This window comes from Halichondria panicea, chromosome 12 (assembly GCF_963675165.1).
Source record: "Halichondria panicea chromosome 12, odHalPani1.1, whole genome shotgun sequence".
Lineage (NCBI taxonomy): Eukaryota > Metazoa > Porifera > Demospongiae > Suberitida > Halichondriidae > Halichondria > Halichondria panicea.
In genome coordinates, this window is record NC_087388.1 from 867,139 (window position 1) to 886,259 (window position 19,121).

The following is a 19,121-nucleotide window of genomic DNA, read 5'->3' on the forward strand; positions in this document are numbered from 1 at the left end:
CTTTCTGCAGCTATAAAGGTACTCCACTGAAGCCAGCTATATCATGTATACATTAACTCTTAACTCTTGAAGACTCAAAGGTAAGTGAATGTGTATTTTTTCTTTAGCTAAAACTCAAATTAAACTTGATGCTCTATTTTTTCAGATCACTAAAGATGAGCAGTTTATTTTGGACGACCTTCATTCTTCTACTAACTGTGTGGTGTACTGTTCCATCAGACGCACATATCAGCTGCAATCCACAATCTGACACCATCTGTATTTGTCCTCCTGGTTTCTCTGGTGACAACTGTACACAAGATATTGACGAATGCATGACTAAAGACTGTTATGGTCATGGTACTTGTACCAATACTCACGGCTCCTACAACTGCACCTGTGAGCCAGGCTTCACTGGGGATAACTGTCAGCTCAATATCAACGAGTGTGGTCTAGACTCTCCACCTTACTGCGGTGTGCATGCACTATGTGTGGATACATACGGATCCTACACCTGCCATTGCTTGCCTGGCTACATGGGAGAGGACTGCGAAGTGGAGATTGATGAGTGCGAACTCTATGGCTGTGAAAATGGAGTTTGTACTGATTTAGTGAATGATTTTAGTTGCGATTGTTATACTGGTTGGAATGGAGATAGATGTGAAAATGATATTGACTACTGTTCCCTCGATCCTTCCATACATGGACCTTGTGACGATCGAGGTGCCATTAGCTGTAACGATGGCAACAGTACGTACACCTGCACCTGTGTGGTGGGCTGGACTGGTTACGACTGCTCAGTGGATATCGATGAGTGTGAGATCGGTCTTTGCTTAAATGGAGCTACTTGTATGCACTTTCTATTTGGATATTACATATGCATTTGTGCCCCAGGCTACAGTGGATATCGATGTGAAATTGACCTAACTCCTTGTGATCCTGATCCTTGCCGGTACGATAGTTCCTGTCTAAATGAACAAACCTTCCCTGCAAGATACCCTGATGGAGTAGAAGGCGTCCCACTTCTCAGAACTGGTGACTATTATTGTGATTGCTTACCGGGATTCTCTGGCCAAGATTGCTCCAACGAATGTCCTAGTGAGCCTTGCATGAATGGTGGAGTATGTTTTGACACAGAAGAAAGTTTCATCTGTCAATGTCCTCCCGGATTCAGTGGCCAACTTTGTGATGTTGATCTCGACTTCTGCACGCCAACTACCTGTCTAAATGGTGGTGCGTGTGTGGATGGTATTGGGGACTTGTTTACTTGTCAATGTGTGCATGGTTTCAACGGGGCCAGGTGTGAGAACGACCTTCCATTTTGTCTCTTCGACTCTTGCAAAAATAACGGTATATGTGTTGAAGGTTTGGGTAATTCAACGACGTGTATTTGCCCTGAGGGATTCAGTGGTCAACTTTGTGATGTTGATCTCGACTTCTGCACGCCAACTACCTGTCTAAATGGTGGTATGTGTGTGGATGGTGTTGGGGACTTGTTTACTTGTCAATGTGTGCATGGTTTCAACGGGACCAGGTGTGAGAACGACCTTCCATTTTGTCGCTTCGACTCTTGCAAAAATAACAGTATATGTGTTGAAGGTTTGGGTAATTTAACGACGTGTATTTGCCCTGAGGGATTCAGTGGTCAAGATTGCAGAGAAGACTTAGACTTTTGCACTGAGTTGACTTGTCGCAACGGTGGTACCTGTGTGGAAGGACTTGGAATTGTTGTGTCTTGTCTCTGTCCCAATGGAACAGTGGGAGAGCACTGTGAGTTGTACTTGCGTACCAAACTGACAGGTTATGTAAACAACCATATAACTATACTATATTGTTTGCTATTTTCATTTGCTGAAATTCTTTTGCAAGCGTTTGCTGGGGATGTTTTCACTTTTAATACAGCAGCAGACATGTAGACAAAACTTAGTATAAGTACGTACTTAGTATTGTTTTGAAAATATTCTATTGTGACAACGATCTATTTTAATAGGTGATCTGCCTGATGAAGGGATGAACATTATTGTACTGATAGTGATCATAGTGCTGGCTGTATTCGGACTCTTCTTCCTGGTCTGTTTTATAGCAACACTTAGTTGCAGTGGATACTGGGACAGGACAAGAAGAAACTGTAAGTTTAACACACATCTAATCTAAGCATAAATGTTACTTGTACATGTATATACTACACATGGAAAAAAGCCATTGTTGTGACGTTATTTAAATCAATGCAGCCTATCAAGCGAATAAGTGGACGTTAGAATACCAGCATAAACGAACTCCAGTAACCATAGCAGCCCTGGAAAACACTGTCGTGCACCTTGAACTAGACTGTAACTATCGTGATACACAACAGTACAGGGACAACCTGAGTCAAAGCAGCTTCGAGTCTCAGACAGCCATGGTGCAATTCTCACTCAACAGAACTGGCAGTTTGGGCAGCATTTGGAGCAATCTAGTGCGGACACCTTCGACAAGAAGCTATCGGTCCCCTTTCGCCAGGAATCCTTCCGCTAGACAAACTGGAGGTGTGGTCAGAGGGGAGGGACAGCTGGGCGATATTGAGAAGGAGGAACTGGCAGATATGCTGGAGATGGGAGTGTCCACCTTCAAGCCAACATAGCTACAATTCTGGTGAGTTTTATACCATGTTTTTTTGTGCATTTCGTGATTTTGCTATTTGTTTTTTGCTGCAGGGAGGAAGGATTATTGAAGCAAGCACACAAACACAAACTCATGACTCATGTATCATTGCTGTTCGCATTTTATATTTTAGGTTCAAATTCATTTGTTTTTGCTAATTAATTTCATAGTATTTATGCCGTTTTGTATATTAATTTATATACCTACCTACATTATTTTTAACGACAACATTGCATGGGGCTACACGTAGATAGGAATCACCCATGGAAATTCTGCAAACCAGCCCCACCCCCTTTTATAGCCTTGAGTCCAAGCGACCTTAGATCGAGGCTATCTAAATAATAGATGGGCGTGGCTCGTCCACTGAGCTAGCTAGCTAAAGAGATAAATGGCGAGTAGAGACGAGGCAAGAATTCCGCTGCTAGCTGGCACTGATGAATATGAAGCTTCACAAGAACTACTGGAGGACATTCAAGTAGAGTATGCCATGAGGACGCCTCCCCGGGAAGTGAGCGGGGAGCACCTGACCACTGGAGGGGGGGATATAAAGAGGAGAAAGCATTACTCTGGCAGCGAGATGATAGTGGCTGTGTTTGTGGTAGCTTTCGACACTAAGAAAGGTGCATCTCTTGTGTGCATTCAGATGAGCTACTGTAAACTGATACCCCATGCACCCACACATACGTACATGTACACCCTGAGGCACGTTTATAAGCTATAAAAGTGTAGCAAGTGCTTATTTATTTATAAGTATTGTACAACCTGTGTGTTGCTGTCTGTTTGTACAAGCCTGTTTGTACTGTCCCTCCATCTGGAGTGTACATCGAACTATGTTAGCATCTATGTTAGCATCATGTGTAGGCCTTGTGTATCAACCATAAATTATGCTGTCAACAGTGGTGTCATGCATGATCACAACCCCCCTCCCTCCCCCAGGAAATCTGGTGGAGTGGCGCTATCCTGAAGAGGTTCTACTTTCGGGAGTTGAGTTCAAGTCCATGGCCAGTGGTCTACACAACATGCAGAAGGACTTCATGTAAGTGTGTGGGGGGGGGGGGGGTAATAGAGTTGAGTAGATATTATGCTTTCTATATGTTTCCTTATCATATTATTATATTAGGAAGTCAACTAATGGCGGAGGTTCCTGTCTAAGCCTAAAATCTCATTGTTACTCATTATCTGTGCATGGTGCAAAAAAGTAACGTGTGATTCCACCGTCTGACACACACATGTGCTAACTAGAGACTCTTTACGCCTCTCCTTCCCACATATTAACAGAGCTCTTCACCCTCCTCACACACACACACACACACACACAAACACACACACACTCTGACAGCTACTTCAAGCAGAACCAGTTGTTCGGTCTCAGCTGCTATGTGAAGATCCCGGTGGCCAACCAGGAGGAGAGGGGAGCCAGAATGAAGTGTGTTGGTCTCTTGGCAGTCGGCTACTCCAACCTTCACCTGCACATGGACTTCCTTCAAAGACAGGCCAGGTAACCTGTAGTACAGAGGAGGTACGACATGAGTACCTTGATTAGGCTTGGTCACGTGCAAAATTCAACAATAAAGTCATTGCATGTGACTAATTAACTCAATTTCAGCCTAATTGAGGTACACGTGTCGGACCTCCTCTGCCTGTAATATATAGTGTTGTATGGGGGGGGGAAGTCTGTTTGTTGGTAGAGTTGGCTATGTAACCTATAGTGTACGGGGGGGCGGTCTGTCTGTCTGTTGGTATACATGTAGTTGGCTATCCTTTTCCGATTGACCATTTCTGAAACGGTGTCAATAGTATGATTGTGTTGGTGCCAAGAACACACACTCGCTCTGCACTCATTAGGTGTTTCCCCAATCAGCCAAACCTTGTGTAAATATCTGTAGTCAACCTGAGGAAATTGAGTTAGCAATCCCAAAAGTGAAAGTTGTTTTCTGTAGTTGCTACGATAATTATGGTATCATTATGCGCCAGGGTTTCTTTCAGGATTTTGCACAATTGGGTGAAGTATGTCCAAATATTAAGCAAGTGATCGATCAATAGGAAATTTATATGCTCCAAGCTGGTGACAGAACATTTCTTCGCAGGTTGAATTACGCCAGCTAACCCGCACTGAAGTAAATAATGCTTAGATTAATACAAATAGTAGGTTGCACATAGTCACTGATTGTTTTCTGGCCGGCACACTTTGAAGTAAAGCAAATCCCCATTAAACTATTGCATTCCTTGACTGCCCATAACTTTAGTCTAGAGCTTGTTGCAGAGTTCAAGTTGTTACTTTACCACTCACCCAGGATACTGGTTGAGACTCCTGGCAGCTATGGGTCATTGGAGGAGTACTTTAGACACTACCGCTCTCCTGCACAAGTACCACACCCACTAACAGGCCCTGAGGCCACCAACTCAGTGGAGGTGAGTGTCACAGCATAGCTGATCTTTTTCGCCATAATTACTGAGTTCAGAGCTAGCTTGTAACTCTACATATATACCCACATGTTTGCTCTCATTTCTAACCCCCATCCCCCCAGGCCTGTCATCCTTCTGGTTGCTTCACTACCTACTTGCAGTTCTTTGGTGCCTCCATCTTCGTTCTGTGGAAACTGGCACTTCTCAAGAAGAAGATCATATTCTTCTCACCACCTCCAGTTGGGGCTCTCTGTCACAGAGGTAATAGATGTGTGGGTGTGTACGGTTGGGGCTCTCTGTCACAGAGGTAATGGATGTGTGGGTGTGTACGGTTGGGGCTCTCTGTCACAGAGGTAATGGATGTGTGGGTGTGTACGGTTGGGGATCTCTGTCACAGAGGTAATAGATGTGTGGGTGTGTACGGTTGGGGCTCTCTGTCACAGAGGTACTGTGTGTGTGGGTGTGTACGCACTGTTGTGAATAACTCTACAGGACACTATAATTATATTCAATATTTTCGTAAAATTGCATTTGTACATTAATTCACATCCTCAACTCTGTACTATAATCCCGCCCCCTCCACACACACACACACACACAGTGTACTGTACGTGTCTACTGACCTCCCACGTCCTCCCTAACGACCTCAACACAGAGTGCAACCCTCAGTTCTACGTCAACGTGGCTGACATCGATGCCATGACAACCATGGACTCGTACGTGGCCTGTACAACTGAGAAGATATTCCAAATCAAGACCCAGCTATACGATGTGTTTGTGGATGGTGAGAGAGTGACCAGTAATCAGGAGAGGATGGACCCACTGCTCAGGGTCAACCAGTGCGATGAGCAGAGATATGAGCACTTGAACCATCTGAGGTGAGCTGATAGTTTTTGGGATCACTCGTAGTTGATTTACGTGAGTGTCTTGTCTGTGTAGGTCGAACCAAAGGATAGCCTCAGGTCGGAGGAGTAGAAATGATGAGCTGGGATTTGCTGAGTAAGCACTGTTTGTACATGCATTCCCTATGATAACTGTGTAGCGACTAAACTACCACAAACTTGCTTCTCTGTAAACATGTAAATCAATTCAATGCCTGTATAATTTACTCTACCCTCACATGATTTCCCCCGCACCCACACCACCCCCTCCCATCACACACACACACACCCTCCTATCACCCACACCACCCCCTCCCATCACCCACACCCTCCCACCACACACACCCCCTCCCATCACCCACACACACCCCCTCCCATCACCCACCCACACCCACCCCCACAGGTTCTTCCAGGAGCTCAACTGTCAGATGTTTCGTACGGTGATGGATGCAGCGAGCAGTGAGGACCATGTGCTCACCATGGAGATGGTGGAGAGTGTGGGACTGGACCCTCTCAAAGACAGACAGTTTCTGACTGAGCTAGCTAGTGTGTACGACCTCAACATGACTGTACAGAGGTCCACTAGTTTTGACCTGCTCACTTGTTGCATGTAGTGTGTTGTATGTGTTGTATGTGCATTCTCGTATGTGACATGTGCTTGTGTATATATATATATTAATAATAACGTGGACTGTTCACTGGTTTTTATCTCATAGTAATGTTAATTGATATCAATAATTATTTATTTTGATCAATAATCTCTGACATAATGATATGATACTATAATTAGAACAACACGAGACACTTATTTCCTACACAGCTAATAATTAAGTCAGTGCAAATCCTCCTCCCGAGATCTCCAAACTCTGCAAGGGGGGAAACAATTCAAGTATCAAACGAAGCATTTATAAATACATGATTGCAATGTATGATGCCACCATTTGAACCTCTATCCTCGAAAACAGTCATAATCCGCTAAATGTTAAGTTAGTTTAAGCAATCTGCGTACATTTTGTGCCTCACTAAACGGTATATTCAATATCAACATTGTAAAATTGCATTGTACATCAATTCACATCCTCAACTCTGTAGAATTTAGCTCTTACTTGTCGCTCCTCCATAAATTCCAGCCAATCAGATTGTGCCGTTGGTAGTAGCCCCATGCTGTGGAACTTGTACAGGCCGAGGCCTATACCCACGAGGTTGGCCAGGACAAAGACAATGGTCTGCAGTATGGCCTGGTCTCCCTTCAGCTTCAGGTACACTGTGTGTGTGTGTGTGTGTGTGTGTGTGTGTGTGTGTGTGTGTGTGTGCGTATGTGTGTGTGTGTGTGTGTGTGTGTGTGTGTGTGTGTGTGTGTGTGTGTGTGTGTGTGTGAGGGGGTGAATGATTACAGTAATGTGTGCTTGCATAACTAACAATCAGTCTTGAATGTAAACACACAGTTAGCAGATGTTTTCTCAACACTACACCCCTCAGATCAGAACCCTTCAAAACCCCTGAGGGTCAATTTAAACACACCATTTGATAGGCCTTTCAAAGAGCTACTAAATGCACCGTTTAGTTTTGTAATCGGACATTCCTAACTCAAGATATCAACAATCGAAGATAGCTTCCCATCACCCACCATCCTTGATGCCCATGAGAGCCTGGACTGGTCTCACACACATCATCCCCACCATCATGATTGGGAACAGAGAGATGGTGTTGCCTGCCATCCACATGATGAACAGGTTTAGGGGAAGCTGCTTCCACGGACCCAGCGCCACAGACCAACCAATCTAGAGAGGGGGGGGGGGGGTCATGAAATAGAACATGCAGCATCAATCCAATCAACTTAATCCAGTGGTACACAATGGGAACGCAATTAGCACACATTTCAATAGCTTACAAGTTATTGAATAGTTACGTATAATGATGTACATGTAACACACACAACGTCAATGCAGTACGCTCTAAACACAACCCAGCCTTATTCCATTTTTCTTATTTAAAACAGAAAAAATACACTAATCGACCAAGCGTTCCATTAGAGTACTATGATTCAACTCACCCTAGTGATGAGGGCTGTGTCACCAGACTCGGCTGAATCCTGAGATGGAAGGGGGGGGGGGGATATGGTCATATACACATAATTATGTTAATTGATTATTAACTTACGTCGTCTCTTGGCGGGTTGTCAAGGTAACCAAGAGGGGACGGGAGGTCTGAGCGGCCACCACCACGCTCCGAGCGTCTGTACACGAAGAGGAGGTTATAACGCGAATAATTATAGAAATTTATTAAACTACCTCCTAATGTCTGAGAAGTCAATACTCCACTTGTGACGACCTTTGAAGTGAGCCATTCTCTCTAAGCAGTGGTGTCAGATATACTGATAGGGGATAGCAGGAACACACACAGCAGACAGAGCTAGAGAAGACTACACAGTTACTTTAGCAATTGGTAATGATCGCCACATCAAACCAAACAAAAGCAACACCACGTGGACCCCAGCTTTCAGAAAGAGAAGAACAACAGAACAACAAGAACAGAGAGGCTAGCAGGCAGAGATGCATCTCATGTACTACATGGACGAGCAGGGCAAGAGAATCTACACTCTCAAGGTAATAGAGGTTACCCCATAATCGTTTAGTAGCCACACATAATTGTCAATGACCTAGTCTGTCCCTGTTGCTCTGTATAACTGTATAATTATGTATAAATTTTATGTAGATCTAGTCAGGTGTTCCTTCTAGGAACTTCCTGTCAGTATGTTTAATTTCTGACGCACAACAATCTATTCACCTTGTGTAAATGTAAACTCATACTGTAAAGCATCGAAAGCATCGATTATATGTCTGATTATCTACTTACAGAAAATGTCCCCCTCTACTGGGAAACCAACATCGTCAGCACATCCAGGTACGTGTAGTGTGTACGTGGTCTATCATTGTGTACGCTATGAACAGTGTTTAATATTTCATAAATTTTTTGCTTTGTATTTTTCTAGAATAACTTGTCACTATTTCTTTCTTACCTCTCCCCCGCCCCTCCAGCTCGATTCTCCCCGGATGACAAGTACGCCAGACAAAGGATTATTCTCAAGAAAAGATTCGGACTACTGATAACACAAACTGCACCACGAATTGAATGAACCTTGACCTCCATGTGCACAGTATATAAATGTCATAGTGCTGCTGTGTGTTATCATAATTATTGTCCATTGTACATACCATTGTACATGCACTGTCATCGCTTAAATTGTTGGCTTAGTTCATAATTGGGGCGAATGACAAATGTGTACAAACCACAGCATGACCATATGCATGCATAGATATTAGTATTTATGGACCATGTGTGTGTATGTTGCGGATATCATTTTCACTGTTTGAGAGTGACGTAGTATATGAGTACCGTATAACGTGCATGGTTTGTACTAAAACTACCATACCGTATAAGCTCTATTTAAGGCGCCACATACAAATATTTTCGCTGGTATATAGGTGGCTGTATTCAGAGGTGGAAATTAGTTTTGAGGCTGAGGAAAATAGAGGGCCGCCTTCTAATTGGAGCTTTTCCAACCTCTAATACGGTTACCTTTACCAGCGTAAATATTTTTATGTGGCGCCTTAAATAGAGCTTATACGGTAGTTGGATACTCCTCTTTATGAACTCTTGGTATGTGTTATAGTTTACAGCGCCAGAAAAAATTAATTCCATTTCTGAGTGACGCATCTTTTAAGAACATAAAAAATTGCGTTCAGCCCAGGTCAGCTGGTGCCTAAATTATGGTGGCGCTTATGTTCTACAGCTAGTATAGATTTTTGTAGACAAAATGGACGTGATCTAGCTCAGTTTCACTTGCTAGCTGCACTGTTGAGAGCTGAGTGACTCATGAACAACGTTTATTGACTGTAGCTAGACAACTGTTTAGAAGTGTGAAGGAAGTCAAATATGCAGGATGATTGTCTTGATGTCTCAAACAAGCCTTTTTATAAGCGCCAGAAAAAAGTAATTCCAGCAACGGTGGCGCTTCTTTTAGGACCTAATGTTTTTTCTCAACATCATAATCAAAATATCAAAATCGTTATTAACTCAATTAATGCATGACATTATAACAATCATGTCATGTCACATTGTGAACATATCAACAACTAAGCACTTATAGAGATAAGTCTACAGTTTGGACATAATTAGAATGTGCTTTTAGCTGCCCTCCGGCTACAATCACCTCTCCACTAGGAAGTACTGAGCATGTGCAGTCATATCGTGCAGTAGGCAGGTCTCCCACTTTCACCCACCTCCTGGTGTCAGGCTGGTAGAGGTGGATCGATGAACTTGGGTTGAGTCTGTCGTCCCATCCACCAACGGCTAATAGTGACCTCCCAATACTGAGAGGAGCTGACCTCACGAGTGGTACTTCCGGTAAGGTCTGCCAGAGAGTGGGTGACCGTGAGTCCAGGTTGGAAAGGGCCCTTGCAATGAGTTCATTGAGGTCGACGTTGTGCACTGTCTTGGTTATCCTAGTGTGATCCACCCCTCCCACTAGATAAAGGGTATTTCCAATGACAGTTGATTTCAGTACTGTTCGTGTGTTAGGTAGTGACTGAGCAATGTACCATCTTCTTGATATGTCCAACACCTCCACAGAGGAGATACGCTTGTTTTTATCATCATACCCACCAGCTACAATGATGTGGTTGTTGAAGGAGACAGCTGTTGAGGAATCACGAGCAATCTTCATTGGTGGGTACGGGTGAGTCCATTTCCCTGACTCAAATACTGCAAGCTGATTTGTTGGTTTGTGGTTTCTTGGATCACGTCCTCCCACCAGCACTAGTCGATTAGCGAGTAATGTCATAGCAAACCACATGGCAATGTACTTTGGTAGTTTGGTCCATTGATCTTGCTCGAGCTTCATAACTGTACACATGTCACGATCATCGACTGCATGCCCTCCACCAACATACACTGTGTCACCGATAACAACACTCTGTACTGAGGTGCCCATCTTGATTGGCATGTCCTTTCCTCTTCTCCATTTCAGAGTGAGTGGAGGTATCAACTCTCTGGGAGGGGGACCCTGAATAATGAATGAGCGTTATTAGGATAGTGTCTATGCTAACAAGCGAGTGTTAGCTACTTGTAGCAAATTTGTATGACACTAATTAGCTACATTTAGAGGTGACGCTTACCCAGGGGGCTTAGCTAGACTCAAGACAGGGGTTTCCAAAGAAAAACAGGCGGCGTGGCGAAATAATTGTTGGAGTTCCGCGGTACCACACCCTCTTAATTAGGGCAACCTACTGCTCATTGTTCATTTATTAAATGAGAACTTACTTAGCTAGCTATAGCTAGCTATAATGATACTAAAAGGTATAGGTTTCAATTTAAAGCTACTATGTATATTGCCATAGATATAAGAGAGAGGGACTGGAAACGGAAGTGGCCTCAGAAAACATCCGCCGCGCCTTGCTTTCTTGTTTTTTTTCTTGCCTCAAATGAGGAATGTGCTGTATCTTCATGACTACGGGACAGATTGTATATAGACATAGCTAGCTAGCTAGCTGGTTGAAAGAGACACAATCAACAGTGCATTGCTAGTGAGGAAAATGTGCTATCTGATTAGTTTAGCATATGAAGCATAGTTGCACTGATATACTATAGTGATAATTCTAGACTTGCAATAGCTAGTCTCAATTACCTGCGAAGTTCCTGGGGAATAGATTAGCCATCATTAGGCGAGGCGCGGATGCTTAATCGAGGTCATATACGTGATGTACATTGAAATCTACTTCTGTTTCCAATCTCTCTCTTCCTTTATCTATGGTATCTAGTCTAGCTGAGCACAATTAAAAATGTCATTTACCTGAGAGGTTTCATGTGGCTGGGATTGTGGTAGATCTAAACTTGTATATACTTTCTGGATCAAGTTGTGCTTAGAGCTTGAGTCTCCTTAAGGATCAATGAAGTGCAAGTATTCTATAGGCTTCTATCTAGTACAGTTTTCTTTGTGGATTTGCAATTAATGCTTTGTTCTCGAGTTATGCCTAGTTTTGTTTTTGCTACTTGGATTGCAGCCTTTTTAGAAGAGTGCGTATAATTATATAGAAAAACTTATTTGTCCATGGAGTGTTGCTACTCTACTTAGTATATAGTTATCTTCAGGTTACTATTATAGACGAGTAATAATTTCATATTTTTCTCTGTTTTTAGGATCAGTGGACCAAAGTGGCCAACTTGAATTTAGCACTGTGACCACAGAATCTGAAATTAGCTTTTGGCTTATCAGCTCAGCTTTCACCTATCAGCTATCAGCTTTCAGTCAGTATACAGTGGACCTAAGTGGCCAAGTTGAATTTAGCACTGTGACCACAGAATCTAATGCGTATGAAATTAGATTTTTTTGACTATAAAATTATATCAGCTCAGCTTTCGGCTTATCAGTTATCAGTGAACCAGATCAGATCATCACGCTTAATTTTGCATAGAAATTAACTTTTCGCAAGCAGCAAATTAAATCAGCTAAGGCTGTAGCTAGCTAGCTATCAGCTCTCTGCATGTTTATATATCTCGCTGGCCAGTCCCACATCTAGTTTGACCACGCCCTCCCAAATTAATGAGGCTGCTAACATTACTGAGGATTTTCTAATTTTTTATGCATCCATGACATAATAATCATATCAAAAATCAATCCATTAACTTATTAATTAATTAGTAATTACCAAGTATCGTAATCTAGGGCAGACAGGTTCTTAGTGAATCTGGATAAAGTTAAGTATGGCATCTTGAAGGGAATGCTTATTGTCACACATCAGTTTGGTGTATATACTTCCAACATAATGATTAATACTCAGCTAGTTCAACCTGCAAATGTTTGTTTGTTTGACCACCTTAAGGTTGTTCCTGGGATAAGGGCGTGTAAAGGGTGAATTTGCTCCACCACACTGCACGTTCCAGTCTCAATTAAGCAATACTCGACATGGGGACATGAGGAGCCTAAATCAAATCACCTATCGCCGCAGGTCCCACATAATATAATCCATAGGTGGTTTGATTTAGGCTCCTCCTGTCCCCACTGTCGAGTATTGTTTGATTGAGACTGTGACGTGCAGTGTGGTGGAGCAAATTCACCCTGTACACGCTCTTATTTCCCAGGAACAACCTTAAGGTGGTCAAACAAACAACAAACATTGAACAGTTGCAGGTTGAGTATTAATCATTATGTTGGAAGATATCTATATACACCAAACTGATGTGTGACAATATCCCTTCAAGATGCCATACTTAACTTTATCCAGATTCACTAAGAACCTATCGCCCTAGATTTACGATACTTGGTAATACTTTATGGGGGCGTGGCCAGACTAGATGTGGGACTGGCCATGCAGAGAGCCGATAGCTAGCAGAGGAGGTACGACATCCGCGTGTCAAAGGAAACGTTTTAGACACACATTCCTTAGGTCAAAGTTCGAAATGTGTGTGTTAAAGACACGCGGATGTCGTACCTCCTCTAGATAGCTAGATAGCTGATAGCTAGCTACAGCCTTAGCTGTTGCTGCTTGCGAAAAGTTTATTTCTATTCAAAATTCAGCGTGATGATCTGATCTGGTTCACTGATAGCTGATAAGCCAAAAGCTGAATGCTGAGCTGATAGTCAAAATCTAATTTCATATGCATTAGATTCTGTGGTCACAGTGCTAAATTCAACTTGGCCACTTAGGTCTACTGTATACTGACTGAAAGCTGATAGCTGATAGGTGAAGCTGAGCTGATAGCCAAAAGCTAATTTCAGATTCTGTGGTCACAGTGCTAAATTCAAGTTGGCCACTTTGGTCCACTGATCTTTTAGGGTACTAATTTTAGCATACTCTCAAAAGTACATTTTCTTTAAAGAAAACATTTTTCTCAACAATTATTATTAGCGGACTTAATTTAGCGCTAATTACAAATTTGCTAAAATTTGCTAAAATTAGTACCCGTTTATACTAGTAACAGGTAGTTCTGCACTAGAATGCTATAGCTATATTGCATGGTAGCTGCAAGAGTGAGAAGAGAGCTACAAGTACTAATCGCCTCGAGCTACATGAGCTTCTCGAACTTCTTCTTGGCCAATAATATCTATAGAGCACTCGCAACGGTGCATTAACTGGTTTGTAGTTTGCAGCTTCTTGCAGCTACCAATCTAGTATAGAGCTAAGTAGACTTCTACGAACAGATTTTTCTGATTCTGGCGATTCTGGAGAGACTGCAATGGCCTTCAATGTACTGGTAAGCAAAACTAGCCTTTACTCGAGAACAAAGCCTTTGTTTGCAAGATAGCATTGCTAGAAGCTTATATAGAATCACTGTACTCGCATTGCAACTATGGATCAGTTGTAGCTACTAATATAACAGTAGACTCTCGTTAATCTGCAGGTCACTCTTGGCTTAGGACAGTGCAACTTGGCCGGAATAGTGAGGTGGCTGTATTTCAGGAAATAGCTGCGGCTTAAAAACGACCTTACTTTGAATCTAATGACTAATTTTGCGGTTCTTGTCTCGAATAATGAAGGATAATGAATCATTCTGCTCTCTATTTAAGTGTAATCCAATTTTATCTGCCAAACCACACCCAAAACGTCATATCTGGCCGTAATAAAAACCTAGTTTGGGGCCAGTATACGGAATAGCGAGTGGCCGTACTTCAGGGTGAGTTTTGTGCAGTAAACATCTAGCTAGCAATCCGTACTAAACCAAATGGCCGGTATATCGAGGTGGCCGTACTTCAGAGAGCCGGAATAGCTGCATTGACACATCCACCGAGGCATCAGCACCCGCGGTGCTTTCATTATTGTAGCAGCGGACACTTACACAACAGTACAACAAACAAGAACAATTAAGCAATGTCACAGTTTTTTTTACGCTAATTTACACACACTCAAAAGGATGTGTAGTTAGCGGTATGATCAACAATAATGAAACAGCACCCATGCATGTTGAGGTGTATTATTGTTTTTGTAGCTGCAATCACACTACATGGGGTATGCACCTTCTTGACTGGTTGAGTGTCCTTTGATTCACTCTTTGTTGCCTCCACTATGTACAAGTCTCCTGTCAGTGAAGCATCTAAGTAAGAATTACATTAAGGTGACATATTTTTTTGTGGGTATTAATTTCTGCTATTTCTGTGAATGAGAGTAAAACTCTCAGAAAATTGGAAAATGTCATTAAACCCACTTGTGAGTAATTAGAAACGCTATATAACTTCACAACTTTAATACCAACAAATAGTGAAATCGCTGACAAATCTACCTGTGAAATAATGTGACCTTAAGGTAAACGTTCAATAGGAAAATCGACACATTTTTTGGAAGTGTAAAACACATAATTATCATGCACTACGTATCTAATAGACTCACAGATGTCCCTGGCAGATGGTCTCCTCCTCATGTCTTCTTGCAAACAACTGTCGATAAGCTTCCTCAACTTGTGTGTGCGAGGGATCTGGGCAACACGGAATGATCGGTCCTTGGCAGATTTGATTGTCTCCAACTTGCAAACAATCTGTGCCAAAATCACCCCAAAGGAATACACATCCAGGCTACTATCGTAATTCTCCTCTTCCAATCGAAAGGCCTCGGGAGGTAGATACCCCCTACGGTGACCGATGGCTGTGAGAGTGGAGCTAAGCTTGGAGGAATCGTATAGCCGTGACATACCAAAGTCGGAAATCTTTGCGACAGGCACTGGTCGTGTATGCTTCAGCAAGACATTATCGCCACAGAGGTCACGGTGGATAATCTGCTTGCTGTGAATGTAAGCCAGACCACAAGCTATATCTTTGGAGAGGCTAATTTCACATTCGCTAGTGAGGGACTCTTCATCAAGGCCGGAGAAATAGGATCTCAGACAACAATCCATTAGCTCAACAACGAGGATCGTACCTCTTGATTTAGGGTGCTTAGCGGTCGACAAAAACTTAACAACATTTGGGTGCTGGAAAGACTTGAGAAAATCACGCTCACGATCAATTGCATTGTTAGCTTCTTCAATTTTGGTGGCGGGAAGATTTGTTTGCATCTCCATAGCGACCTGATGTAGTAATTTGATAGCACAAGGATCGCCTCTGTAACTGCCTTTGAAGACTGCTCCAAATGCACCACTACCGAGTGGCTCGTCTAGGAAAATGGTCAAAGCTTCATTGATATTCTGGCGATTTTGGTCAACTGTACAGAACATTGTGTGTGGGTAGAGGAGTGAAATATTATGTCAACTATCGTATTACTAGAATATTTTGCGTATGATAAACCTGCATGCGAATGAGCCAAATCAGCAAAAAAATTGATCCTTTGCTATTGTGTTCTGGCAAGGACCTGTGTATTTACTAGTACTAACTAGTGTTCAAGCTGGCGCTGTGCTAATGCCTCTCGCCATGTTTTTGCTTTCGCTTAAAAGTATTAGAGTGTTATATTAGTTTCTATAATGAATTTTATATTAAAGTTAGCTTATCTATATAAAGTCACTGAGAAGAAAAGACTTATTTACATGCATCTATTGTTGTATTATGGTGACCTCAAGAAAGAAGAAAATTGATTCTTCCAGGATCTGTAGTTCAGTGTATATAATATCGAAGAAGAAAAGACCTGTGTATATGCATATTGTTATCTATATTGTTATATGGTAGTGTTTTGTGGCTTACCAGGCCCTCAAGACAAAGATGATTCTGCCAGGAGGATCTGGATCTGGATCTTGGATATTATTTTCTCACACATGGGGAATGAGCGCGCATGCGCATTACATCCGCAGGAATAATTAAGGGGTGTGTCCAATTTCACAAATGGCTACTGCTAGCTAGCTGTTTTAACAGATATTTTCTGAGTATTGTAGCTAACAAAAAGCTAGTGCTTTAGTGCAAGGCTAACTCATATGTTGAATAGAAATTTTGTGCGGACAGATGATGCTATGAAAGATTCTGAAGAGACTGCAACAGCCTTCAATGTGAGTCAAACTAGCCATAACTCGAGAAAGAAGCTTTAGTTTGCTAATCCACGAATCGAAATCCAAGAGAACGTGGCTAGAAGCCTATAGAAGCTGTTAGCTTTCATTGCATTGCAACCGTTGAGCAGTTACAGCTGGAACAGACACACAGACAGACAGACAGACAGACAGACAGACACACACACACACACACACACACACACACACACACACACACACACACACAGTCAGCTTTACCGTATCCCTCGTGCGGCTACGCCTCGAGGCATAACTAGGTTGTTGCAAATTGATCAACCCTCACAAAGTTCCACATAGTATGTTTGATATGCTCCCAAAACATTCTATGTAATAAACTAAGGAGATATGCATTCCGGTGCTTCATTGGTACTTACCCTCTGACTTCACATCAGTAGGATTGCTTGCATCAGTAGACTGTAGATGATCTTTCTCGATGGTCCTAGCTATGTGAACGTGGCCCACAATAGGACTAGACAAAGCTTTGATAACATCTTCCCAGCTTCTCTCCCCACCTTTCAGCCATTCTTTTAAACCCTCACGATAGCAGTCATCAGGATTGTCTCTCCATTTTGTACCAATGCTGTCGATAGTATCTGAGGATATTTTAAGAACCAACAAGAAGTTTCGCCACCTGATTCGAGCATCAAACGTAGCTATGTATAAATCTCCTAGATCTGCTATTGTGAGATAGTCAGACATCTTCTCTGTAGAGTGTGGAATAAGATATTGCAGTGAAATGTATGAGCAAAAGCTTTTTGGGAGTGTGCAATAATTATTAATATCTAGACATACACAACAGTGCTGTCTGCACTCACTGATAATAATCCATAGGCTACATCTTCAAGTAGACAACTAACTACAAGACACGCCCTTTGACTTATATAGATCTAGATCTAGCTATCCTTGCTAGATAATTATGTATAAAACTTACCTCAAATTGAAATCCAAGAAATATAACCAGTGCACATACATGCAGCCAATGATGCAGCTAGCTTAGCTACCCCGGTATTACTAGTAAATACCGGGGTAGCTAAGTTAGCTAAGCTAAATACTTGTGTGATAATTCGTTGTTGTTTATTGCAATAAACAACAACGAATTATTATGCCTCGGTGCGCATGCGCAAGCGAGGTATACGGTAGTGTGTCTGTGTGTCTGTGTGTGTAGACTGTTTCAGCTGCTCAAGGATCAATGAAGTGCAAGTAAGAGTTTCTATAGGCTTCTAGTCATGCTTTCTTGGCTTGGTATTTGTGGATTTGCAAAATAAAGCTTCGTTCTCGAGTTATGCCTAGTTTTGCTTACTTGGAATGCCATTGCAGCCTTTTCAGAAGAGTCCGTAGCAAAACTTGTTCACCGAGTGTTGCTACTCTAATTAGTAGTTAGCTCTGCACTAGAACGCTAGCTATTGATAGCTGCAAGAGTGAGAAGAGAGTTGCAAGGCTCTGCTGACTTGATTGCACCCATTAGACTTGAATTTTTGGCGTCGATCGTTATTAACAACAATCATCGTCGATCATTACCCACTCTTTGAGTTTCCCTGCGATTCTGGATTCTGCATGCAGCAAAATTCATCATGATAATTATATAATCAATGTGTGTATAAAAGCTAGCTATAGTAGCTTTATGTTATGTAGCTTTGGCACCTCCACCGAGGCATCAGCACCCGCGGTGCTTTCATTACATAATGTAACACAGTTCAAAAGTCAAAAGTCAACATAATAATATGAAAGTTTATGACACATTTACACTGTAAGTTATACAATTGTAAGCTCAAACAGCTATCAAATTCTTCCATGCATAGCTGATTGTGTATGCGCATACTGTACGCGCATGCACCTGATAAGCCACAGAAGCACTAATCTAGTAAAAGTTATTATACACAATTACACGATCGTGTCTACCAGCTAGATTGTGTTCTTTCATGACCCTTTGGAGAAAATTTACGACTGGTATAACAGGTTGTGAGGAGTTGAACTTGATCTACATGTGGCAGCCAAAAGCACTTGTGGAGGGGTAGTTGTGCCCAACTAGATGTGCAGGGGGTGGTAGACAATACCAAAGCACCTTTGCATGCTGCCATGCATATGCATGGAGTGACGGTTAATAATGTTTAGCCAGGCATCGCCGCCGGACTAAATGCCTGTGATTTTTAATGTGGGTTCAAAGGTCAACATCAGCGCTTGGAAAATAACGCGGGCGTTTAATCAAGAAACAACAAAAAGCTCTGCAAGTGCAAG

The 19,121-nt window shown here is 42.3% G+C and overlaps 4 protein-coding genes across 4 annotated transcripts; 2 read left to right on the top strand and 2 right to left on the bottom strand.

Annotated features, from left to right (window-relative positions):
- The first annotated feature begins 35 nt into the window (after positions 1-35).
- On the top strand, positions 36-2,831 carry LOC135345125 (fibropellin-1-like). The gene is made up of 5 exons (XM_064542480.1): positions 36-80; positions 146-1,749; positions 1,970-2,107; positions 2,211-2,610; positions 2,673-2,831. Exons 2-4 carry the CDS (start codon positions 156-158, stop codon positions 2,597-2,599), a joined length of 2,121 nt encoding a protein of 706 aa, XP_064398550.1. The 5' UTR covers positions 36-80; positions 146-155; the 3' UTR covers positions 2,600-2,610; positions 2,673-2,831.
- Positions 2,832-2,967: 136 nt separating this feature from the next.
- On the top strand, positions 2,968-6,619 carry LOC135345126 (DENN domain-containing protein 11-like). Its single transcript, XM_064542481.1, has 8 exons — positions 2,968-3,239; positions 3,556-3,655; positions 3,959-4,117; positions 4,914-5,031; positions 5,148-5,286; positions 5,627-5,903; positions 5,965-6,024; positions 6,310-6,619. Exons 1-8 carry the CDS (start codon positions 3,008-3,010, stop codon positions 6,518-6,520), a joined length of 1,296 nt encoding a protein of 431 aa, XP_064398551.1. The 5' UTR covers positions 2,968-3,007; the 3' UTR covers positions 6,521-6,619.
- Positions 6,620-6,631: 12 nt separating this feature from the next.
- Positions 6,632-8,377, bottom strand: LOC135345127 (ER membrane protein complex subunit 4-like). Its single transcript, XM_064542482.1, has 6 exons — positions 8,198-8,377; positions 8,067-8,142; positions 7,960-7,998; positions 7,534-7,687; positions 7,013-7,170; positions 6,632-6,772 (listed from the first exon to the last, which is right to left on the bottom strand). Exons 1-6 carry the CDS (start codon positions 8,251-8,253, stop codon positions 6,734-6,736), a joined length of 522 nt encoding a protein of 173 aa, XP_064398552.1. The 5' UTR covers positions 8,254-8,377; the 3' UTR covers positions 6,632-6,733.
- Positions 8,378-10,016: 1,639 nt separating this feature from the next.
- Positions 10,017-18,360, bottom strand: LOC135345141 (uncharacterized). Its single transcript, XM_064542498.1, has 5 exons — positions 17,818-18,360; positions 17,261-17,590; positions 15,290-16,096; positions 14,920-14,996; positions 10,017-10,971 (listed from the first exon to the last, which is right to left on the bottom strand). The coding sequence occupies exons 2-5, from the start codon at positions 17,583-17,585 to the stop codon at positions 10,051-10,053; spliced, it is 2,130 nt and encodes a 709-aa protein (XP_064398568.1). The 5' UTR covers positions 17,586-17,590; positions 17,818-18,360; the 3' UTR covers positions 10,017-10,050.
- Between the last annotated feature and the right edge of the window lie 761 nt (positions 18,361-19,121).